The following is a 26,123-nucleotide window of genomic DNA, read 5'->3' as shown; positions in this document are numbered from 1 at the left end:
GTGACAGTCTTCTTAACTAATGACTTCTAAATTGGTTACAATTTACATTTTGAAAAGATACAGGAAGCTCATTAAGGCTCTAGACAAACAGCTTGGCAGGCCAGAGCGCAGAGGAGAGCTCTGCCGTCGGAGCAGCACTGTATGGAAAAGATATCCAGAACGACAGCAACTACTGAACATTAACAACATCACTATTTATATAATGGTTGTCCTGCCCAGGACTGACTTTGTGTAGAAGGCCAACATTTTTATCTCTCATTTTCAGCTACAAAATGCCAGGCACAGAAAAGTAACCTGCCCGGTGCTGGGACTAAGCTCAGATGAGTTACGCAGAGTTAGTCAAGGATGATTTCCAGCAGAAAACGCAGGTCTAGAAGAACAGGTCTTTTCAGGGAATGTGTTTATTCCCAAGAAATGTTGGTTAGGAGCCATCTGATATAATTTACAGCCAAAAGAGATGAAGGAAACAATGCAGATGAATTGCTGGAAAGACATCCACCCACACAGATGCAGTCACAGCCGCATGGTCTAAACCAGGTGGTCAGGGCATTAACCGGGGACAGCCTCTGCTTAAAATCAGGGACATCCAAATCCACACACCCTGCACGGCTTCACTGTTCACCAAAGAGCCTTTGAAAAGTTTTGGGATTGCTTCAGTGCACACCAGGACATTTTTGAGAATCGCTTCTCACCCACGCTGCTCTTTTTGCAGTTTAAGCCAGCGCCCTGTCTGCTGGGCTGATTCATACTGAAAAGGTAGATCCCCACCGCTGTGGCCATGCGGGAGGAAAGCATCTGAATTTCAGTCTTAGGGACTTCACTTCACCACTATTTTCATCTTTAATCCCCCATTAGCACGGCAGCCTCGATCTCCAAATATTTTTGAAGACCTGCTCAAGGAAATCCTTAACCTCGCTGGATTTCTTTCAGATTTATATTTTTACTGGCACTATTGGTTTCAAATCTTCCTCCCAGCTTTCAAGGTGAAGGGCGCCTTTATCTGATCACCAAGTCTCACTCCCTGCATCACTCAGCCAGTAATACCTGCCCCAGAAGCAGCTGTGGCTGAACTAGACCAGACACTCAACTCTTCAGAGCAGAAGAGAATTGCCAGGAAACACAACACAGCAGGACAAACCTCGCAATGGTTTCAGGCGTTCAAACCTAGAGCACCTTCTGAAGTGTTGTGGACTCTAAAGCAGGAAAACAAACAAAAAATCCTGGAAACCACCACACAGTGAGAACCGAGTTTGTGGTACCCCATTTGCAAATGACAGTGCAGCTGATGACCGTGATTGCCTGAACTCAGCAGAGAAAAGGAAAGTAAGGGGAGATAACCATGAGATCCCACCTAGCAGGGTCTTTCTCATGTAACTTCCAACTAAGCTCTGTTAGCGTTCTCACAGCCTAACCAAGGGAGGACCACAAGGCTTCGCCTGCATTCAGCCATAACCTGGGAGCGTACAGGAGACAGAAATCCAGGGCTGCAGTTCTGCTCTTGAGGCAGAGCCCTGACAACCTGTCCCCTTTCCATAAAAACATCAGTAACTCTAGAACAAGAGACCAGTGCAAGCAGAACCACATTTTCCTTTGTCTTGTTTTCATGTATGTCTTAATTTTGCAGTTTGGTTTTCAAGAACTAAGACTCTATTTTGATTGAGTATGCCTGTTACTTTTATTTAAATTTCTCTATTTAAGGTAAATTTAAAAGCTATCTCAAGCAACAATAAACCATATTATATCATTTAAAACAAGCAATCCAAGTAGAGCAGTGAGAACAAAGCGTCAGCGGCTCAACAGACCAAGACAGGTCTCACAAGCTTCTTTAGAGGCTTTGGGGAGGTGCTGAGCTACCACATGGTGCACCAGCGTCCTGGGTGGAGTTCACCCCACATATAAGCTTACCAGTTCATTGCCCTAAAACTATAAAATACACCTGCAGCTCTAACTCTGGCACACTGATTCAGACACCTCCCAGAGTTTCATCATGCAATCCACCGAGTGTTTCCTGGAAGGTGCTGAAGACCTTTTGTGCCCACTGGCACAAAGGAGTGGATCCAGAAACGTTTCTGTTTGTTAGCACATTTATAGACGAGTATTTGGAACAATACCAGAGGTCCATATCCAAGTGGGAGGGAGCCGGCAAGCAGTGCTTGCATTATTTCTCCCTGTAAATACATTCTGTTACACAAAGGTTACATCCACGCTGTAAATTCAGGAATGGCCAGGCACTGGAAAGTAATCATCCACGTGAGAAAATTGTTAGAAAGTTCCCCAGCGTAAATTTGGGTGCCAATTTGCATTTTCCTAGATATTTCCCAGGCATGGTTCAATGCCCGGAACAGCCCAAGAACAACCCCCAACAGGGAGTTTGCATCCAGCCACCCTCTTCTTGAAGGCAAGACCATTTACAAGTGTGGAAGAGGGCATTTTGTGCCAGTTGGCCACAGGGCCCAGGATACATTTAGTTCCTGGATGCGCTTAGTTTATTAGCACAGATGATGCTGAATTGCCTCTACTTAGAGTCTTATTACCGGACATCAATACACGATGCCACCATACACTTACTGAATCAAACACTCTGGGACTACACTGCCAGCTGGATTAATTCTCATTGCTATTACAAAGAAATGATGATCATTCACGCAAGCGTATTTAATTCCTATATACAATGAGGCATTTGAGCAGGGAACATGCTCTTTGACCTTCCGTCAAAATAAAGAATAATTTGAAAAGCCACATACTTACCCTCAAAACTGCCTGCATCGGGACCAGGCGCTGCCCCCATGCTGGCTGAGGAAAGCGCATAGGCTTGCAAGTTCTGGATTACTATGATCCCACCGTAGCGTGATATTTGCAAGACTGAGTGGGACAAGTCATGCTCCAACAGTGGTCACTTAAAGCCAGTTAACACCTACTGCTTATCACAGCCTTCACATACATTTTCCTAGTGTCTTGGTAGAAATTCAAACTGAAAATCCTCTGAAATCTACATGTTTATTAAAGAAACCGGAGGGATTTTTCCAGATCTAAACTGGGAAAAATATAAAAGGGCATCTGAGAAATACAACCCAAGGGATGTAAAATGTTTCTGAAGACGACCCCGGTGCCGTAACCAAACTGAACTGAGCATCAGATGCCCTGCCCTTCATCTGTAGAGTTTAAGCTGTTTCTACGTGGCATAACGGTGACACCTACAGGAAAAAACTCATGTGCTACCTCTGCAGCCCAGAGAGGAGCGGATGACATCACATCATTTATATTATCTCCTATTCAAGGTGGTAGGGACCGTGCAAGCAAATAAAATACATTATCACTCGCACAAGAAAGTGCTGGCTGCAGGGCAAGGTCATTAGCTGGATGATAAGAAAACAGGATCTGGGACCCATCAACTCCCTCCACATCTGCTGTAGCCACAGCTACCAAGCAAAGCACGAATGACAGCAGAGGTAAGCAAACTAAAAAAAGGTAAAATTTCCGTAATAACGCTTCTTTCTGGATGCATCTTTCGAGCTTTGCTCGGTGTATGCCCGTGTGTGGCCCCAGGACACGGCTGTTTGTGCACCCAGAGTGCCTTGGACTGAGTTACACCGAGACTGTCACTAAACACAGACAGGTTTGTGAGAACAGCCCACCACCTCCCGCTCCTTCAGCAATGAACTCCCTGCAGGACAGAGCACACACTGGTATCTCACACTTGGCCTGTGCCCGTTTACTGTTTTCTCAGCAGTGTTACAGGACTTGATACAGAACTATAGAAGAACATTCAAACGTTACAGCACATAATACTTCTTAGGAAGTTTAGTATGTTCTCCAATCAGAATGGATTTTAAGAAAGTGAAATATCCTACAGGTAAAATAACTAAAAACTTTGTTCTTAACTCTCATTAAAGAATCACCATTTTTAAAATTTGCAGGCAAAGACATGGAAGAAAAACACAGACATTTTTTATTCAGGTTTTATTTTTACAAGCGATCCTGAACATTACACATGATACAAAATAACCATTGTTTGAAGCATACCCTGAAGATAATCACCAGGAAAGCTTCAGTTCACAATTTATCTAACTGTGTATAGGTGCAATTTCCCTTGTGTCTCAAAAGTTACCAGAAGACATGTCCTTTCCAACCGCCCAGTGAGTATTAGACTAACCTGGTAAGACAGAAACAGACCACAGACAATACAGTTTGAGCAGGACATGAACAAAGGGGCATTGTCACCAATTTCCAAAATGAGATTCGAAAGATTATTATTAAAATAAAACTTTGTAATAAAACATCCAGTAGTTCAGTCCCTTTTTGAGAACTTCCCACTGTGTTGCTGGTTCTACGTTGTGAAGACTTAACAAATTCCTTAGTAGAAGCTGTTTTTTCTGTGGCAGACCGATCTGAATTTGTCTTGAGCTCATGACAGTATGTGCAAAGGCAGCTGTGCGGTCCACAGTAATGACTAATTAGCTAAAACAGTTATTTTGATCATGTCTAGATGTCCAATAGTCTCTAATTTCCATTTTCAATTTATTAAAACATTTCCCCCAACAACAAACAGTACTTTAAAAGGCCACACGAAAGGGATATCCGAAGCAAGAAAGGGCTAGATCAGTCAGAACTTTACAAGCACAAAGCAAGTCAAAACAAGTAAAAACTAAAATACTTTCCTCCTCACTCACAGAAGGACTGGGGCAGAGCCTGACAAATGGTTTCAGATCTAATGGTGGGTGACCATCCAAAGGGGGGGAAGTTTGTTCTCCACCCCCAGCTGCAAGTTCCTGCAGCATCCTTTTTGTGCTGATATTTGTTCTGATCTGGCTAAAAACCAAACCCAGGGGAAAAAAAAAAGAAGAAAAAAAATTAGTTCCCTGCTCTGGCCCATTGCATGGTCACAGAGCATTGCCAGCAGCAAAGGGAAGCGACAGGAGACAGATCCTCCATTTGGCTGGACACCAGCATTAGATCAGCTTAAAGCAATTATCAATCTACAGCCAAAGCCCACCCAACTTGCACTGGCTCTGCATAGACCAATGCAAACCTGATTTTCACACAAATCAGCTTCCTCTGGGCAGCTTGGTTTCCTACATTTTTACCAAATTAAGCCAGCTTTCCCACATTTTTACCAAGGTAAGCCAGCTCACTAAGCAAGACAGCTAGCTTTCGGCCAGTTCAGGGTCAGCCTCTCCGATTTTGTCAGGGGCAAACTTGCTTTGGTTGAGACCGCGTCAGGACAGCATTTCTTCAGCTGCCTGATGTGCTGCTGAGCCAGGCAGCTTCACCTTGATGCCACGCCTACATACCACTGACTTAAAGGCAGTACTTATAGACTTTTCATAAGGTGTAACTTAAGATTCATCGGGCCCGGTGCACGTACTTAGGTGCTGGGTCACGGCTGAAGAGATCGCCACGCGCGGGCCAACCCGCTGCACGCACGGACGCTTCACCCCTCGGTGCTGCTGAGGGAAACGCCTCCAACACCCGTGCCCGACGGCCAGACCCACCGCCGCCGCGCTCACGGGCGGTTTTGCCTCACAATTTTTAATTCCTCCTTTCAACTTCCCTTCCAGAAGAACCGAGGCCCGGCCCGGACCACGCCGCCTCCCTCACTGACCGCCCCGGGGCCGGCGCTCCCTCACCCCCTCGCCTCGCTGCCAGGACCCCGATCCCCACGCGGGCTGCCCTCCACCGCGCCTGCCCGGCTCCGCCACGGCCCGCCTCAGCGCCGGCCCGCTTCAGGCAGTCCACGGGCAGCCCGCGAGCGGGGGGGGCCTTGCGGCGGGGAGAGGTGGGGACGTACCAAGTGCCGCCCCCCCCCCTCATTCCACCCCCCACCCTGCGGCCGGTGTGGGCGGGGCCGGGCCGGAGGATGGACGCGGCGCTGCTCGCCGCCGCCGCCGTGCTCCTCGCCGTCCTCCTCTTCTTCGCTACCCGCCTCCGCGATCAAGCGAGGGCAGGTGGGTTAACGGGCTTGGCTCGGTCTCCCCCCCCGCCCCCCCCCCCCTCCGCCTCAGTGGCCGCTTCCCGCCCCGTTCCGGCGGGGCGCGCTCAGGCGGGCCCGCCCCTGCTCTCAACGGGGTCCGCCGGGCCCCCCGCGCGCCTCGCCTCAGGCCTTCCCCTGAGGGAGGGGGAGCCGCTATGGCGGGGGGGGGGCGGTTGGTCCCGGTGTTTCCCCCCGGGATTCCTGGCGTCCTTCCCTTCCTTCCCCCCGCCGGGGTCGTCCCCTCAGGCCCCGGGGTGGGAGTCCCGGGCGGCGGCGAGGCCTGCTGTTGCTGTTCGGGGCTTGGGGCCGGAGCCCGGTTCCCGGCCTGAGGCGGTTCTAGGGTGAGGGACAGCGGGTTTGTCGTGGTGTTGAAAGTCTGGCAGGGTTCCCGCTCTGGGGCTGGGCGGGCGGGGGCGAAGGTGTATCCCTAAGGCTCCTCCTGCGAACGGGGAGTGAAATCTACTGCGTGAGGTGACAGCCCAGCCTGGCTGACAGGACCCCTGGTTCTCCCTGGCAGGTCCTGGGCAACGGCCGGTTAATGTTCCTGTCAGACAGGAGACCTGAAAGGTAGGCCGGTCTCTCTCCGGCCCCTGACAGCCTGCTTTACCTGCATTTCACAGAAATTGCCCACTTCTGCTCCTTTTCTGCCTCGCCCGACGCTGTGAGGGCTTGCTAGCTGTGCCAGGTTTAGGTGCGGTGTTGCGCAGTCCCGTTCTGGGGACGGGTAAATGATACAGCACTTCCAGTCCTCCCTCAAATGGCGAGTGTCTTATTGCTGACCAGCAGCTAGAATTGTAGAATCATTTAGGTTGGAAAAGACTTTTAAGATCATCGGGTCCAACTGTAAACCTAACAGCTGCCAAGCCTGCTGAGGCAGCGTGGAACCATGGTGGAAGAGACTTTGGCATGGGTGCAAGTTGAGTGTTATGGGAAGAAGTCAGATGTGTCTGAACTTACCAGCCTTGTGTTTTCAAAGTGGAAGAAGGGAGGTCATTTAGCTGTGGGTCTCAAATTCACATCTCTAGCCAGGACAAACGCTGAAGCCTTTGTCAGTATAACACCAGTTGCCAGGATTTGGTGTGTTTTGGGGTTGGGTTTGTTTTGTTTTTCTTTTGAGGAGAGGGTAGCTTTGATAATTTTTTTTAAGAGGAAAAAAAAAAACCGAAACACCTCTGGTATAAACACATTGCAGTGCAAAAGTGTATGCTGGTAAGAGCTTTGTGTTAAGAGCAGTTTTTGCTGATAATAATTTAATTTTCCAACACATTTCTCACACCTTCTTTTGTATAGACGTGGTCTAAATCTTTCTCAACAGCTCGGAAACTGATGAAACTTTGTCAGGTTTCTAGTTAAAGCTTTTGGTAAAAAGTGAGTGCATGTCCCAGAGAAATGAGACTGTTGGAAATAAGTAATTTCCTGAACTTGACTTGTATCATGACTTAGGTAAATCAGGGGCTGTGGGGTTCAGGAGGATTTCTTTTTCTTTTCTTTTTAAGTGTACAGAGTTCTAACTTGAAGCCCAAACATTTGGTTTAAATGGTCTGAATTCTCAAAAAGCTTTAATACTGGTTTTGAGCAGCTTGGTTAAAGTTAGTTTACATTCAGGATAATTTAATCATTTTGAAGCCTCTTTTTCTGTGGCATCTTTTTGACACTTCCACATTAGCCTTGCTTTTTTAAATGCGGTTTTAACATAATTTCTACCTTAATATACTGATTTCTGTCATTATAAAGCCCTTTACAGAATTTCAGTTTGTGGGGATGACATTGTTCTCCTCACACAACAGAAATTATTTTTCAAAACCATTGGGGCTGTGGCGTATTTAATATCTGCAAAATTTGGTCTTAAACAGGAATTTGCTTTCCTGTTCCTCTTGCTTATGTGGAAAATGGAAGCTGCTACAATTCTGCTAGTAAATCTGTGTTGTCTCATGGAAAGGATTTGAAGTCAGGGACTCCTGACCTAGAGAACTGGTTGGTAGCTCTCACCTTTTCTTTTTAATGTCTGGGGACTGGGGCAGCAGCTTCTCTTTATGCTCTCTCTTGGGGAATTGCCCTTTAAAAATGTTCAAGACTTGCCTGCTTTGCATAATGAAGGGAGCTAAGGATCACAAGAGGTAAATCCTGTAACTGTATTTCCTTTGAAAGGTCATTCGGAGCAGCACAGTGTTTCCAGCAAGATCATGCCTGGACTTGTTCTGCTGAGAATAGAAGAAAAAAAAAAAAGTAGCTTTGCTGGCTTTTACACATGGTTGGCATATCTACTTGTGAATAAGCCCTAATGTGGTAAGCTGTTCTAGGCAAAAGCACCTCCCCAGGGAAGCCAAGCATACTTCCACCTGTTGCAATTTCTCTTTGAATTTCGCAGGTTAGGTTAGCACGAAGGTAGATGCTGGATGCTGCCCGAGTGGTAGGAAGTACCACTAATGTGTGAGGGTGCAGTAGGTGGAGCTCTCTCCGCGTCGGTACGGGACGAGGGAGCTCACAAACTAGTAGCTGTGTCTTGCTGGACTGCGTCGAAACTTGCCAGCCCAGGTGTTACCCTGATGGATTTGCTTATCTGATATAACTGAAGATAATGTGCTGTGGTAGGTGAAGGATTGCTTCTCAAGAAAAAAATGCCTTTGCTCTGAGCAAGTGGAAATTTGCAAGGCTTCGTAAAGGAGCAGATTTCTGCCTGCGGTATGTAAAATTAGGTCCTAAGAAGTCTGGGCTCTGAAAGATTTCATAGGGTTCTTTGTAACGATGTAACAGTGGTGCTTCACATCCAGTTTAGGAAAGAGCTCTGCAGAGTTCTGCTCTGTTTCCCTTTGGGAAGGAGCTCTGATAGTGCAACGAAAGTTTCACAGTTGCTGCTGTGTACTGGCTGACAAGTCAGATGAAATAATCTCCGTTGCTGCCTCTGCACTGTGCTGATGTTTCTGAAAACGCAGAGGCGGAGCTGCTGTCTCAGCACGGCAGTAAACCTAGCATCCCCAGAAAAGAGGTATTGCCTGGGTTTTGGAAGGCTGAGTCGGAAACTGGAGAACCTAAAGCTTAAAATACAAACTAAACCCGGCTTTCAAGCCGTGTCCATTTTCCAGACATCTGTTTAATTTTTTGTTTGTATTGCCTGTTAATTTGAGGGCTTTATCTAATTAATATCTTATGGCCTGCCATTCTGCAAACCATCGAGCATCTCCTGATCAGCTTGTCTCACCTGTATAATGTGTTTATAATGAATTAAGTTTCACTCAGATGGCTCTATATCAAGTCTCATTAGTCCTTGTGTGACTAATCTCTGCATGAACTGGCTAGCCTGGGGTGCTGCTTATGTCTGAGACCTCTGCAGCTACAGGAAAATGAAGAGATGTATTGAGATAAGTGCAGTGGCCAAACCACGCCCTGTGCTGCAGCAGGAGGTGAAAAAAGCACAGGGCCAGACCCCAAGGAAAATTATTCTTGACCTCAAATCTGACAGTCGATCCAGTTCCAAGAATAAGAGCAAGAGGGTTTTTAAGTGTATCCTCTGTATTCTTTGAAATCACTAGTCACACCCCTCCGTGTGCAGCTCTAGTCGATCTGTGATACTTCCAGTTCAGAGGGAAAGAGAGCATATCTAACTTTCTAGATACTGGAATAAATGATGTGTCTTGAGCCACGTAGACAAATCATTGACCCCTGAAGAACCAACCAGGTAGAAGTGTGTTACAGGCAGAGTAAATGATTCTTTTCTTCTCCCCCTTATGAAGGATGGGAAGAAATGCAAGGACTAACATTCAAGTTTTTCAAATGACTGTCCAGCTGAATGCCTTGCAAACAGAAGCTATAGGGGGTGGGAGGGAAGAAAAAAGCTGTATTAAAGCATATCTTTTCCTACTAAATGAGAATCCGTAGTGTCGTCTAGGTGTCTTCTGTCGTTTGTCCGAATGTTTTGGAGATCTGGCAAGGATTGTCCAACAACTGCCTTATGTGTTTGACCATGATACAGGTCGGGTTTGGTGGGGTTTTTACTGCTTTTTTGAGCCCTGTTAACACTGGTCAACTTTGAGGAATTACCATGTCTCCTGTGGAGAATTAAATTGAGAAAATAGGACAGCTTGGCTCACATATTTGTCTCTGTGAGGGTTAAGCATCTCGGTTTGAAATGAATATGTGGCTTATAAATAGATTCCTCTTTCACAAAATGCAAAACAGTCTCTGTTTCGCAGGACAACGGGAACCAAAAACAAACCCCAGAATGAATGAGGGCTAGAACTGCACAGCTGATACACTGTGCAGGACCACCTTTGGAAGTTACTGAGATAGACACACTGAAGCTTTCAGGTGAAAGGATGCTAAGGTTTGAATTGCAGTGTATCTCAAGAACTTAAGAGAAATATTGCATTTGTATAAAAAGTCTTTTTGCAGACTAAGTATTTCTGGCATTTAGTAGTGTCCCAATAAGTGATCTGCTGCTCTGCCTTTGCAGTATAATGCTTTCCTATAGCATGTTCTGTAGCATTCAAAATAAGCATTATCATGCTATAAATAAGACTGGGCAAGCCTTGAAGCAAAATGCTTGGATCCCTGGAGCCTACACTCTGTAATTTATTATAGACCTGTTTTGGTCCACAGATAAAAGGAGTGGATGAGAACAAGAGGGTGACAGCAGTGTGATAGTGCAGTGACTCAATTCAAAATGTCACGGTGCGTGCTAGTGCTGGAGTTTGCTGGGGGACTGCTAACATCATTGTTGCAGCAATCCCAAACTGCTAATGGCTTTGCTGGCCAAATATTTCCCCAGATGACTCTGCTTTGCAGCCTGTGCTGAGCTCAGTGCTGTTGCAGCTATATTGTTATCAGCACCAAAGTTAGCTGCTTTGAAGCTAGTTGAGATATACCGAGGTAAGCTGCAAGCACACCTTTGATCATCGTGTAGATCTAGTCATAATGAATCTTATTTTCTGATCATAGATATGCTAATAGTAGTTTTTTTAGGAAGGCATTGTTTGGATCAGAGGATGCTGGAGACTTGGCAGAGTGTGCAAAGCACTTTGTGCTCCTGCTGGGACACAATATAATCTGGCAAAGCACAAAAAAGTGTGTCCTGAGTTTAAGCAGTGAGTAGTTCTGCAGCTTTCCATGGGACCAGTTGAATATTTACCTGAATTAAGGCATAGTAGTTAATACTTTGCAGGACTGAGCAAGTAACAACGTACACAAATATAAGTTATGCTTATCAATGGAATATGCAAAGCAGGTATCGAGCATGATGATATTTTACCCTTATCTTGATTGTTTTGGCATGACTACCGTAGTTGATAGCAACAGGATCAGGGAGGTCTCAAAGAAAAACCTGGCCAAGGGTTTTCTATGGAGAACTTCTGAAATGAGCCCACTGGTCAGTTGCTTGCTCCCATGCTGTCTCCCAGCTGCTCCTCTGTTAGGATATTCCTCATTTGTCAGATCTTAATTAGTAACTGAAGCATATGCAGAGAGGATGGCAGTGAGAGCTGCAGTGACCTTTGGTGTTCTGTCTTCCCCTACATGTGTTTATTGGGAGACCTGCAGTTTAAATCAGCGTGGTAGAATGAAGTTACCCTGTATGTATCACGGCTGTAATTTGTAATCCTTATTTGCTATTCAGGTTTTGTTTCAGGTATAACGATTTACATATTCCACTCTGAAACATGCATGCTCCGAGGTTTGAATTCAGATGAATCTACTTCTACGTTACACAAGTACAAAATAAAAATTCAAAAAAAAAATCAGAATACTTTAGAAGGGAAAAAAAGTATTTCTGGGTCCTTGCCTTTTGGTAACTCAGAAACTATTAGACTGCTAGTCCTGCCAGGTAAAGAGAATTGTTTTCTGGCAGAAAGGAAAAACAGATTATCAGTTTAGATGAAATAATAATATTTTTCAAGCACGAGGGGGTGTCTGTCTTTGTTTTGTGGTGTGGTGATTTTGGTGGGGGTTTTTTTTGTGTGTGGGCTCTGTCAGATCAAATAACATTCGCAGCACATAGCTATAGCTTTTTCTTTATGATGATCTATATGCTATTGCGAAAAAGACTGCTGTCAGGATAAAATTTCCATTTGTCCTGGTTTCAGCTGGGATGGAGTTAATTGTCTTCCTAGTAGCTGGTACAGTGCTATGTTTTTGAGCTAGGTATGAGAAGAATGTTGATAACACTGATGTTTTCAGTTGTTGCTCAGTAGTGTTTAGACTAAAGTCAAGGATTTTTCAGCTTCTGATGCCCAGCCAGCGAGAAGGCTGGAGGGGCACAAGAAGTTGGGAGGGGACACAGCCAGGGGAGCTAACCCAAACTGGCCAACAGTGTATTCCATACCATGTGATGTCATGCCCAGTATATAAACTGGGGGGAGTGGGGGGATTGCCGCTCGGGGACTAACTGGGCGTCGATTGGCGGGTGGTGAGCAGTTGCACTGTGCATCATTTGTATATTCCAATCCTTTTATTATTACTGTTGTCATTTTATTAGTGTTATTATCATTATTAGTTACTTCTTTTCCTGATTTTCTCCCCCATCCCACTGGGGGGGGGGGAGCGAGTGAGCATCTGTGCGGTGCTTAGTTGCTGGCTGGGGTTAAACCATGACACGTTGCATAGAGCACTGGGCACAAATAAGAAGGTTCCAGTGCAGGATCCTGCTTAATCACGGGAAAGCAACTTGCACATATCTCCTGCCATGCAGGGAAAAAAACCACATGAGAGTGGGGAGGCATTCTCTCATTTGGAAAACACCACTGGTATTGCATTTCTGATTGCAAAAGTTGACTGGCAAAAGGACGATGCAGCAAGCAGAGGTGGCCAATCTCATCAATTAAATTTCCCTTTTGCAGCTGATGAGGAACACCAGCAAAATGTGGCAGCGGCAGCAGCAGCAGCCAGGCCCCGGCCCCATACTGAAGAGCGGGGAGATGGGATGCCAAGGCGCCGGAGGAACATGGGAAACCGGATGATGGCCCAGAGGAGAGCGCAGCAGGCGGAAGACTGGGTGGAAGGTAATATTTGGTTCAGTTCATCTTGCAAACATCGAAACGGACCTTAACAGCAGACGTTAAGGTTGGTGAAGGGGTGCGGTTGGCTCCTGAGGAAAGTTTTTCAGTTTTGCTGACTGTGAGTTACTTACAGCTTGACTATAATCTATTTGACTCTCCAACTTCTTTCTGTACTTCCTCGCTTAATCTCTATGTACCACTTACCTTTAACTGAAGCGTCTGCCGCCTCCTGTGGTGAATTCTGGCAGTTTGTTGTGCCAACGGTGCATCACAACATATTCTTTGCTTACTTCCTAGAAACTGCCTTTTGTATTTCCTGCTTAACCATGCAGGTTAAATTTGGGTTAACAGAATCCGCACCTTGCACTCGAATAATGAGCCATAGTAAAGTACTGGTTTCTTACAAATTGGTGGGAAGCATTAATTCCCCAATGTAATCTCTGTAAAATCTGAAGTTTTCTTTCTGAGGAGCCATACAGGTGGTGATCAGAATCAAGCCGATTAACTGGAGATCACCACAGACTGCAGCATTTTGTCTTACTGCCAGCAGTTTGTTGACAATGAGTCCTCTGTTCCTGTGCTGGATCTACAGTTAATAGCTTTGCTTCTGTGGTGTGGTTGTAGATGAGAACATGGTGATAAATAACATCTTTCTACACCCTGTAAGCCTCGCTCCCTTTTCTGGTGAAACTTCACACATTATTATCTTTGTTGCTAAAGAAGCGATATCACCATGATTCACCTAACTGGATTCCTTCAACTTTCAGATTGTGGGTTAAGCGTTCAGGGTTTCTGCTCAATTATTGAGAAAAGTGGGCTTTGCTTCACTTGGGTTTGCAGTGGAGATCAGAGTGTCTTTTTGGTCTGCAGTAGGTGAGAAACAGTGAGCACACATCTGTGTGATGCCTTGATTAGGGGCTAGTTGCATTTTCTTCAGCTTTTCTTGTCTTGCACTTTGTAGAAAGTGTCTTGCGCTCATGTTGGCAGGTAAACATGCTTTTCAAGCTAATTGTGTTCAACGGTTTCACAAATGGAAAATTGACAGGTCTGAACTTTTCAACTTTGGTTATTTCTTTTCATGTGATAGCATCCTGAAAATAAAATGAAATCTGAATATCTTTTGCCTTAAACTCCAGACATCAAAAGTTTGAATGCTGAAGGCCAACAGTGAAGCTGTCAAAGCAAATGGCTTATCTTACTTTGTAACTTTAGCAATAGAAGAATCTGTGTCATTGGGCTTTATAAATAATTCTTTTGCAGCTTACTGTTCATCCGATGCAAGTGCTGCGGCTCTTGCATGAAGTTTTCTTTGAAATGACATCCCTGTTTTGTTTTTTTTTTTTAATTTCTTCTTCAAATTAAACCAACTTCTTGCTCTTTGCTTCTGTTTTCTGCTTCTGTGTGGGTTTTTTTTCATATTCTGGGGTGGATTTTCCAAGTGCCTAAGCACTGTTGCACAATCAAAGCCTTTGGAGACTGAGCATAGACTTCAATATAGCTGTGGAGAGAAGCATCTGTCCGTGGTTCCCCAGCATTGAGGCGTGCAATGACTAGCGGCCGTTATTACTTGGGACTAGCCCCACTTTGTCATGGACTGGCTGCATCTGTGCTGCAAAGCCCTTAGCCTGGCCCTGAGCTACCTATATTAGTGTGTGGTTTGGGTTTTTTTTTTTGCCCCTTAGAGAAGGATGTGTTACGTGTTTTGAAGGCCAGTCTGTGGGCATATAGCATAGGCCTGGAATCACTCTTGGATTTGTCTCCTTTGTGTGGGGGCCATGTCCATTTTCTCTGTCACTGCAGTATAGAGCAGTTTTGTCTAATTACTGCCTCTGTTTGAACGTGTTGAAATAGCAAGTTATCCCCACAGCTGAGTTTTGTGTTATAAAAATTAGTTGGTTCATATGGAAAGAGAGCCGAGAACGCATGCAGTGTTGGACAGTCCCAGGCAATGCAGGACCAGTTGGGGCACCCAGGGCTGAAGAGCAAAGCTATTTGGCAACGTTGACAGAAACACTGTAAACAAGCCAGTCTGGTTTCTTCAGTCTTGACTTGTAAATGTTCTTGTTGCTTTAGAAGGCTTCTGAACATCTGCAACTGAAGTGTGTTGGTTTTTTTCGTTGTTAAAATGTTGTTAAATTTGTTAAAATGTTTTACTAGTAAGTTTCTGTTCTGTGTGTGGAATTTCCACTCTGGGCCTGTGTTTAGCTTTGGGCAAAGCTACCTGATCCTGCTCTGTGTCACTCTGACTTGTGCCACAGATCGGTGCAGGCATAACACCAACCCAGCGCTGCAAGATTTCTAGCACTGAACTCAGGAGGGGCGTGAGGATGCCCCGGCCAGATCTGTGTTACTGTTACAGACATGGAAGTGGAGTCAGGTAGGAACTGCTGTTATCACCAAAGTATTCTGCCTGTTGGAAGCCAGTTCTGCTGACTCTAGGGAACGGTCTCAAAGCAACACTTGCAGGCTTTGGAGTTGTGGTTAGCGTGAGGGTTTTCTGTTTTCCATCTAACAATCAGATTTCAATTCCAGAATGAGAAAGAAAGCTTCAAGGGTAAAATAGTAGCCCACGGTTTCTGTTGCCTGTGCTAAGTTGTATTGTGCCAGTGCTCAAATCTCTTGCAGGGTAATGGGGGGAACCAAAACAAATTGTGGCACTAGGATCAGAACCTCTCACTTTTAATTGTCCTTTCTGTAGTTGAAATCTTATTCTTATTTGCTTGCAAGTCTGGATAAGGAGTCATTTAATACAGACAAGGATAGTAAATGATTGTTTCGAATGCTCAAATCTACACCCATTGCCAGTGGAGCTAAACCAGGTTATAATTCTTCCTTTAGGTCGGTGGGGTGGGATAAGACACGTAAATTACTTGCAGATTGTCACAGACAAAAAATAAATAGTGAAGCACTAAATGCCTCGACTTTCCTACCAGAATTGCAACCCACACAGCGTACGTAGGTTCCTTATTCACGGGTTCCATGTGGGCTGCACTGTGCTGTGGGGGCAGGCCTGCTAGCCGGCTGCCTACGCTGGCTTGGTTTGCCTGAGTAATGTTTTTCAGTGGTTAGTTGAGTACTCAAAGGAGGTCATCTGTTATGAGAATATGAACATCTATTAATATCCTCTGATGACCAAAGATTGCTGGGGAGATATTTTTCATCAGTGACAAAGTAATTCTCAAAATGACTGAGACCCCTGAGCTGTGTTCCACCAGCATGGCTTTAGAAAAATGGGTTTGGTTGGCTTATATTGCCCAACTTAATTCTAGTCATAACACTACTGTCTTTCATGCAGCCCAGTGCAATCTAGGCAACTGTTGTTAAAGTCTGTGTGCCTCAGAGGACATCTGCTCTGCACATTGTAGCAGGGTGCCTATGCCTTTCCCTGTGGAAAATGAGTCTGGAAGGAGAGTTCTGTATTCATGTGGTTAGGTTGCTTCTGATATCCCAGCTAGCAGACTTAATTAGCTCTGTTGTATCTTAATTTAAATTGAACCCAGACAGAAGTGGCTTTGTGGGGCTAGCTAGAGCCAGGATAAAAATAAACTCACTGCAAGGCATAAATGTGTGTGGATTTCAGGCATTAATCATTTAGGGCAGGAAAGGCCAAGCTAAGCAGTGGAAGGAAGCAGGGGAAAGGGGATAAACTGGAGTTGGGCTGAGAGTTGTTTGGGACGTGGGGTAGTGTGAATAAATAGCATTAGCCATTTTCCAATTTCAGATCCCATTTATTGACTGAGGAGGGTATTTATGGCTCTTGGTTTTGCCTGACTGATGCTCTGAGTGCATCCACTTGGACTTTGATCACCTTTGGGTATGTGTAAAGATGTTTCATTAAGAGCTTTTATTTGGTCGCTGGTCATGTGCAGAAAGAGCAGTTGTCCAATTCTCGAGTTGAGCTTGCACTTCCAGACCTGCTTATTGTGCCTTGAACAGTGCAAAGAGCTCTGCAGTGAAGTAGGTACTTCTCTTGACACTACATTTTATGCTTCTTGGAGCAGAAAGCGACCCAGCCAATCTGATGTTTGCATAAAAGCTTTAGTACCCTAATTTCCGATCAAGTGACAAGAAACTTGTGGGGATGAACTTATAACGGCAAGTATGGTTGGGTTGTCTCGATCCTACCGTTGTAAAAATAACGAGGATGATGAACTGAGGCAAATGCCTGTTTGCTTGAAGGACTGTTATACGTTATTTCCGACAGTGACTTTGTACAAACATGTAGTGAGAAAACCTGCCTGCCTCAGCACACGATACAAAGAGTTTGTGGAGAGACAGAGGCATGCACAGGCAAAGTGCCTTTTCCGGGGTTGTTCAGTCAGTCGGTGAGTAGGACACAGGTTTTGCAGTCCAGGTTTTCTGTCACTTAGAGTGGTGTCTTGGACCAAAACTTGCTGCTGTTGATTTGAGGGGGTGGCATTTTTGTTGGCTGAAACTTCTAGGCGTCACCACACCATGATTTAGGGTAGTTACAAGAAACAGACTTCTCTAAGAAATGATAGCAATCTCCAAACCACCAAGCAAAACAAAGACCACTGGGCAACCCTCTGGGTGGAAGGCTTTGGTCGATGTTGTGGATGAGGCTGAGCTAGATGGAGAAAGAAACAAGGCAAAAGAGAAGGATGTGCCAGGAGAGCCTAAGCAGCCCAGTAGATTTCCAGGGAATACTTTCAAGGGTTTAATTTTGAAAGGTACTCACTTCCACATCCTACAAACAAATGACCTCTCGGACTTGTTGCAAAAAGTGTTGCCAAAAAATGGGATTTTGTGTGGATTATTATGTTTTGATGGGTTTTTTCTTAACAAACAGAAAGTAAGGACTGCATCAAAGAAATAATCTGGTTTTGTCAACAGCCTTTATTCGTAACTGTAACAAACTACAGGTTCTCTACTTTTGGCAGCAGCGTATAACTCCGAAAGGTTAAATATCCCAACATCTGCAGGCCTTTTCTCTGAGCTTTTAGCCCTGTATATCTGAGCACAGGTTTAGGAACGTCCAGTACAGTGAACATTGGGTTAAATTTACTTACACAGAATCGATAAAGATAAAGTGAACAGTTGTTGACAGTCTGAGTGCTCTAGATTGTAAAATAAAAAATGATATCAAGAAGTTAATGGTTCCAACATAAATTAAATCATAAGTTCCTCTCCTCTTTTGCTTGGCAAGAGTTGGAGATCAGAATCTCATGTTTTCCTTTATAAGTGCTAATTACGACTGAGGAAGAAAGCACAAAACAAAAAAAGCTTGTAGCAGTTTAAAAAAATAAAATATTTGGGCATTTTTAAATGCCCATTATTGCTTTGTGTAGCAGCTAAGTCCAGCATTCAAATCTTGCATCTAAAAAAAATCTTGCATGCATGTTTTCTGCTAGTTTGGGGGAAAAAAATAATATAAAAATTATAATTTTTTTATCCCCATTCAGTGATGGATACTGTGCACAAATTAAAGTGAGGAATGTCTTTGTGCTGAAATTTGCCAACATAAGAAGCACTTTTTCTGAGCAGACTCTCTACCTCTCATGTAACATTGCATCTCCCCACACTCTGGTGTGCCGAAAGATCTGGAAAATTTATAATCATAGAAACTCTGATGTGGTCCTATGCTGTTCTTGTGAAACAGCTGGTAATAGAGCTATATTAATTGATGTAGTAGTTGAAATAAATTTAACGCTTAATCAGTAGGAAAACCTTTCTAGTACAGTTAAACTTTGACTACTAATATCTGAACTAGTGAATCAAAAGTTAATTTTGACTTGCTACTATTCATATAGAAAGTGACTTTAGTGTTATCAAAGTATCCACAATGTGTGTCTGCCCTTGAGACATTTCAAATGCAGATGGTGTGTGGAAGAGGTAGGTGTGTGGTTTCTCAGTTATGCCATATGGCTTTATTTGAGAAAAAACTTCAAGTTGTTTGACTTCTGCTCAAAAGGGCTAATGCCCTTTGTTTGCTGTCCTTTTTCTGTCCTAAGCGTAGGCTGGTTTGGGGGCTTCAGATTAATAAGCCAATGTCTCATTCGGTTCCTAAACTGGATAGCTACCAAATTAAAAAAAAAAAAAAAAAAAAATTAAAGTTGTTATGACTCTACCAACATGGGGCTGTGTTACTCATGAATGCCCACACCTTTCCATATGGTGGACCAATTCCTTTCTGGTGGCTGGTGTTATACTTCTATTCAATATTAATAACATGCATATGTCTTCTGCCTTCAGGAAGAACTGTTTGTTTTGCCTTGCATCTTCCCCCCCTTTCTCTAACTCCTTTTGTTAGGTGCTGCATAAATAGTAAATAAAGCAGCTAGCTGTGCGTAAAGGACTTTTTGTGAGTAGCCACATGTGCAGCTCGCATCCTTTTTTGTGGATGGGATTCCATTTGCTTCGCTTCCAAAACTTAATAGGAGGCAAGACATAGATGACAAGGGCAACTAAAATATATGCTATGGGTTGTTTCATTTGGAGTTTTTGCATATTCTGTACACAGTAGCTGGTAAATTCCTGTCCTGATAGAGAACATCATCACTCCAGCACACTTTCTAATGGTATTGGTGTGGTGGTGCATTTCTTCCCTCTCTCTGGGCTGATCTATGAACTCGAGAAGTCTTGCTAGGCCTTAGCATAAGTGTAATGAGTTGGGCGGTTAAGTGTCCCTTGACCATACCGGGAACTCTTGCAAGGCTAAGACAGGGAGCTGTACTGACTGTACCGAGGTCTCCTGTTGCCTGGTGGAGGCTGGGGGTGGGAGTAGGGATAATTATTCATTTCCTGACAACCTTAGGACATACCTCAGGTCTGTCCTGACAGCCTTGGAGCATCCCGTATCTGAATCTTAAGTCATTCTTTGACAGCCTTGGAGCCTGCCTTATCTGAATCGTAACTCATGTGAAACAGTACCAGTGCTACTGGAATCCCAGAAATTTGCTAAAGCCAGTCATCTCCCAAACCTATAAACAGTAGTACTAAGTGAGACCCTTTGAGCTCTCCTGGACCACAGCAGGCTGCGACCAGCATCTCCCTCTGAGTGGGACGCCTCTCAGAGCTCGCAAACTGTTCAGTTTGCGAAGATTGGAGATCTGTCACCGAAAGCCGACAAGACTTGGGCTGATATTCTTTGCTCCTTGAGGCTCAACCCTTCGTCTGTTGAGAAGGATGCTGAAGCGTTTGATATGAATATTTTCACTGAACTCAAGGGGAATTTTTAACAGGTATATCTCTTTTACTTGCTTATGTATATCTCTTAGAGTCTTTGTGCATGTATGTGTACTAACCTGAATATTCTGTACCAAGTATATTACAAATACTGCTTTTCAAATCTATACGTAAGTTACTGTTGTGAACTTTATTCAACTCTGAATGAATCTCAGGCTGCTATTATACTCATAATCCCTTTAGATATAAATCGTTGACCAAGTCTGGCACTAGGAGTTGATCCAGCTGCACCTAGACTCCAATAGGAGTTTAGAAAGCAAGGGGGTCTTCTCTGAACCTTGTGGCTCAACGGGAGGGTCTCCCTTACCCTTTTTACATTCCCAATCTCTGTACAAATCACAAGAAATCAATTCTAACTCGATTTTCCTTTGTAGGTTTCTCTTTTACCCTATTGCATCTTCAGTCTCTGTATACATAATTTTAGTTTGATTCTAACTTTATTTTCCTGTGTATGTTTCATCCATGTATTAAGTAATAGAGTGAACCTTGCCATCAAACTCTGTGAAGTTGCGCTTTTATATAAATTCCTATTAAATCATTTTTGCTAATAGCCTTGATGGTGATTCTTTAAGCAGTCCAAACCACTCCATTTCGGGACAATTGGGAAGTATTTTTAAAAAGCAGTCAGTAAATTTTCAGGACATTCAAACACCTGTGTGACTTAACTGTTTCCTGTTGTCCTGCCTCTCAGTATGTTCAAAACGTTAAGGAAAAGCTAAGATTCCCTGAAGCTACCTCTCAGCTGGCTAGCTGAGCAAACCCCATGTTTGTGTAGAGCAGAATATGTAAAGTGGTGTGAAAGTGTCACTGTAAGTCAGACTAGTTCTGCTTTCTGTCTCTTAGAGCTGGAAGCTGGTGGGAATGCTTTGCAAGCTCTGCAAATACTGGTATAGTTATGTTGGACTCTGTAAAGATGGACCAGAACATGTTGTAGAGTTGTGACTGTGGTTGAAAGCTGTCCCATTATGTCACATCCAAGCCGTTCAGGTAAAAAGGGTTGTGTGTGCCTTGAGGTTTGGTGGTGTTTATCAGCATCATATTGTGAAGTGGGAACAGGACTTTCGTGTCCTGTGGTACTGTGAGCAGTTAGGGAAAGTCACTACTGAAAAACTGCTTGTGTCAAGTTTGGAGTACTAAATTTCTCTCCCTTTCATGCCACGACCCTACGTACATCCCAGAACTGCCACATTTTAAGACATCAGATAAACTGTACAGAGCACCCTAGAAGATCAGCCTTCAAACAAAAATACAGTTTCAGCTTCAACTATACGATGATGTCTGATGTTTTTAGGTTTCCCAACCGAGTATGTATGCAGGCTGGCCAACCGTAGTGCTTTGGGTGATGACAAACCGCTTTCACAACAAGTGAGCACAATTAACTGAATGTCTTGCATCACATCTGAAGCACAGGGGCAGATGGAGTGCCTGTTCCCATGGACTGACCCCCCATCAGGTCTACTAGTGTTGGCAACTATGAATATGTGAAAAGTGATTGCTAAAAGCTGCTGAAATGATAGCTTCTTTATGTTTAAAAAAAAAAAAAAGTCTCGCTGGCTGCTTGCAGCATCCACTCTGCTTTTGGTGCAGCTGTTTTGCTATAATAACCAATTGGTTCAGCAAATCCTTTTACCATGTGCTTATATTCTTGTCAGCATGTTCAGGTTTATTTAGCACATATTAATTGCACCCATGTTTAGTGCATTGTTGACCTTTAAAGCTCTGCTGATTCATGGGCTGTGTTTGCATCACTGTGTCTGTCTTGCTGGATGTAACTGAATGCACTAGAAAAAGCTTGGAGGAAGTGGTACTTAAGGGATGACATCAGATGCTTCAAACAGGAGGAAAGCAAATGCTACTGAACAAAGACGTGTTTGATCCAGGACTGGAAAAAGGCTTTCAAAGCCTTTCTAGACTTCTGCCAAACCTCTGGCTCAGGTACTCTTAATATAGATGAAATCTGGAAAGCACTCAGAGCCTCAGGTTGAATAGTGTCACAGATGGTGTTTTATATTTGTGGTGTTTTCCAGAAATAATTTTCTAAAGAATAATGCTAGTATTGAACTGTTAATTTTGGAGTAATAACTGCTAAAGCTGGGTTGCTCACCCATTGTGTTTGGAACTCCCCTTAGCCTCGTATTTAAATATAAATAAAGTTATTTTAAGCTTCAGCAAAATTGTAGAAGTAACTGTGTCAAGCCTGAGTGTCCCCTGTTGCTCTCTTTGTGGTGTAGGAAGGGGGAACCCTTTTGATAATCTCAGTAATCAGATACCAGTAATTCTCTGAAGCCCAATTCAGCAAGCCTGCCTCATATTAACTTCCATATCCTGAAAACAGCTAAGTTATTTGAGAGCCACCTACACAGGTCTCAATTACATTTGTTTCTGATGATGTGTCTCAGTGGCTTAACCATAGTACCATACTATGTATTGGAATTAGTAAAACAAGAGTGTTTCAAACCTAATTCTATGTATAAAAGAAGGGTGAGTCTCGTTCATCCATATGCTCTTTTAATAGCAGCTTTTTGGGTTCCCAAAAAGGGGGGCCAGGTGCTGTGGAGAGAGCTCCCACCCAGGCACCAGCCCTACCAAACCAGTTCTGGTGATTGCCATAGTATGGTCAGCTCCAGGTACAGCTGCTGCAGGCTCTCATGAAACTGGTTATCAGACATGATAGGCTTTTTCTTCTTGTTAGCCCAGTCTTGGAAACCAAGGGCTCAGGGGTTGTATGAGTGGGGAGTTGTTCCCCCCCCCCGCCAATGGTGAGGGCTAAAATTTAACTGAGGAAGAACATCCCCTGCACATTCTTCCCGTTCTCCCTCCCTAAATAAATACTGTATTTCAGGAAGATAGCAGGAGCTGGCAGTGCCATTCTTCAGATTACCCAGTGGAGTTCAAGTGTGTGGATCTGAAGTCAGCATCAAGTGCAACAGCAGCGTGGATGCTCAAAGTATAAACTACTTTACCTAAAAGAGGGATTCATGTGATAAAGATCCTTCTTTTTGATTCCACCGTCTGATTCAGACACATGAGTCTCCCTCTGTTATGTAGTGTTTCATGAAGTGAGCTAATGATTTCTCTTTGAGTGTTGAGGTCAATCCACAGTACTTATGTTGTAGCATCAAGGGCTAATTCAGATTAGCAAATAAAGTGGCCAAATGTTCATGAGACACTGAGGGGGGGGAGGAAATGGCAGTCTTTAAAAGCTCTTTAGTCTTACTTAGCCCCTGAATGAGCAGAAATATAATGCATTTGCACATCATTTGAGCATGACACTTTCATATTTCACAGTTGCAGAAATCATTATAAACAACCAATTGTCGTACAACAGGGAACTATTTACATGTAGTTTTGTTGCAGTCAAGCCCAAGATTTGCATTTCAGGGATTTTTTTTTTTTTTCCCCTCCTCCCTTGAAGGTTAATTATATCAGGCTAGAACTAGTGGATGAATGGCATGCCTCTGAATTCCGCTTTTTGACTGGATGTCTGTTGTGCTAAGCTTAAAGGTAACTGCGAAGAAAGTCTCTGCAGGTGGGTGTTAAGCAGTTATATAATGACAACCATTAGTGCATTTTATGTATAAAAGAAAGTATATCTTTTAATTGTGGAAAGCAGGTAATGTTTATGAAAAGCCTTCCTTCAAAAGATCAAGTAAATTTTTACCTCTGGCTTCTCTTGAGTGTGTGTTTGCCTTGTTACTTCTCCTCTGTGGCTTTGGCAGTCTCGTGTGATTTTTTTTTTGCCTTTTTCCATCTAATAGGTCTTGTCTGAAATGTATGTGTGTCTCTTTTTCATCTGCTGCTGCTTTCCTAGGAAGCAGTGAAGTTTCTCAAAGGGACTTTTTACAGACGATTTAAAATTTGTTTTTTACTCTTTCATGCAATGTTGCAGAGGACGATGATGCTGAGGAGGTGCCAGAATTTCAGGTGTCTGGGAAAATTGGAGCAAAGAAGCAGAGGAAATTAGAAGAGAAACAAGCCAGAAAAGCACAGAGAGAGGTAAGCATTTCCTGCCACGTATAGAGCCCAGAGCAGAGCCTGAATAGCAGTACTCAGCAAAGAACTGGTGATGACAAACACCCCAGAAAGGCAAAGGCAGTGTCATCACTACAACGGTTGTATTTTTGTTTTAAAAACATGAATTCAGCTTTTTATGTCATATCCCAAGAGGGCCATGGAAAATGGTGTCTTGTTTTCTTTCCATTAGGTTCTCTGGCATTCTTGTGGGGAGGAGAGAGGAGTTAAACTCTTGAATGCTCTTTATTGGATGTTTCTACTGGTTTGCAGCTTAATCTCAGTACTGTCTCGCCTTAAAAATACACTCAAGCCCACATAGCATTGTTGTAACACTGGGTCTGTGACCAAAACCATGGGCTGTTCAGAGTAGTGTTTCATGTGCTCTCGTAGTGCAAAAACTTTGTGTGGGTTTATCTATGTTTAGGCATGTTTATTGTTTTTATGGATTGGGAGAGATGAAAAGCAGACCCTGTAATCCACTGAAGTCTGTGACGCAGACAGTTTTTGGTTGAAGTTTGGCCCTTAAAGAGAGACCAAGTATGCAGAGTGAACACACTGTAGCTTTTCAGTTGTTCTTTCTTAAATCTGTGTGTAAAATTACTTGCTTAAATACTGTTGCATTTTTTCAGTTTTGCCCAGCATTTTGCTGTTAATTCCAGTGAAGCAACAGGCTTTTTGAAACTTAATTTCCGAAGTGTGCTCATGGATGGCAGCAGGTTATGCATTAATTCCTTTTAGTTGTTCTATTTTTATTTTTTTTTTGTGAGCTCTGTATTGTTCTGTAACTTGAAAGGCAGGGTTGCAAGAAGTAGATATAAATCAAACAACCTTTGCATAACAGGGCTGGAGTGCAGGGTGGACTTGACACACCTTACAAAAAGACAGGGTTTATGAAACTACTAGCGTATGTCATATGTAGATGGTCTAAACAAAGCTAGTAAAATCCCACCTTGAGAATTTTAGTGTCATCTGAAGTTTAAATCCAATTTCTGCTTTACACTGTAGTGGTATGCCCTGTTGATAGGGCGCTTGGTAATAAACTTTATTATTATGTTATATATAAATTTCCATTACGATCCTTTTGTCACTCTATGCTTTAACCATTTTGTCATTACTTTCCATATTCATTCTATTTAATTAGCCACTTTTTTGTGGAAAATTTGAGCAAAATTGAATGAAGTTAGATAAGCATCAGTTGGTGGAGTGAGGAATCTTTTGTTTCATTTTAAAACATGCTGATTTTTATTTTCCCATATAGACAGATAAATTCCTCGGTTAGGTCTTTCTATCTGAAACATGCAAAGCCACAAATCCTCCGTTTGAATGTTTTCAAATTTAAGTATATGAAGAGACTGAAGAACAACTTAAAAAATCTCTAAACAATACACTTAAGTGCCCTTTTTATTTTTTCCCCATTTTGCAACAATCTCTTTGCTAGGTTTGGTTTAAAAACAAATAATAAAGTTATTTGAAGAGACCAGTACAGCTTTTTCTTTAAGAGATTCTGCCCAGGTTAATGATGAATCTGAATGTACTTGGGTTTACAGAGTTTATGTTCCCCTCTCCTTTTTTTTTTTTTTTTCCCCTCTCCTTAGAGTCCATTCTAACTAAATTTTAAGTGAGGAGAAATGGAATGCCGTGACACAATATTACTTAATATCACCATAGTAATAAGCTCATAGGCATTTACCAAGCTTAAACCCTTACTGAGATACAGATAATGCAAGTGAGAAGGGTAATTTGTAAACTTATCATAATGTTAAGTATGCTGAAGATTGGGGGGAGTTAAATGATAATGACTTTTTTTTCTTATTCTCTTTACTGTTTCTTTCTGAACATGCATCTAGGAAGATAGTAAGAAGCCCCTCCATGGGCTTACAACACGAAATTAAAAAAATTATGTTCAGGAAGAGTAAGGCTTGGCTTGTGTAATTTTTTTTTTTTTT

At 43.3% G+C, this 26,123-nt stretch overlaps 1 protein-coding gene across 1 annotated transcript in view; it reads left to right on the top strand.

The window, feature by feature from the left end:
* The first annotated feature begins 5,800 nt into the window (after window positions 1-5,800).
* DDRGK1 (DDRGK domain containing 1) overlaps window positions 5,801-26,123 on the top strand; it is a 43,147-nt gene continuing 22,824 nt past the window's right edge. Inside the window, exons 1-3 of the mRNA XM_052780831.1 lie at window positions 5,801-5,945; window positions 12,799-12,960; window positions 24,053-24,159. Of these exons, the coding sequence (XP_052636791.1) occupies window positions 5,858-5,945; window positions 12,799-12,960; window positions 24,053-24,159 (357 nt within the window). The 5' untranslated portion in view covers window positions 5,801-5,857. The remainder of the gene's footprint in view (window positions 5,946-12,798; window positions 12,961-24,052; window positions 24,160-26,123) is intronic.

Source organism: Harpia harpyja, chromosome 2 (genome assembly GCF_026419915.1).
Source record: "Harpia harpyja isolate bHarHar1 chromosome 2, bHarHar1 primary haplotype, whole genome shotgun sequence".
NCBI classification, from domain to species: domain Eukaryota; kingdom Metazoa; phylum Chordata; class Aves; order Accipitriformes; family Accipitridae; genus Harpia; species Harpia harpyja.
This window is presented reverse-complemented; position numbering and strand designations above follow the sequence as displayed.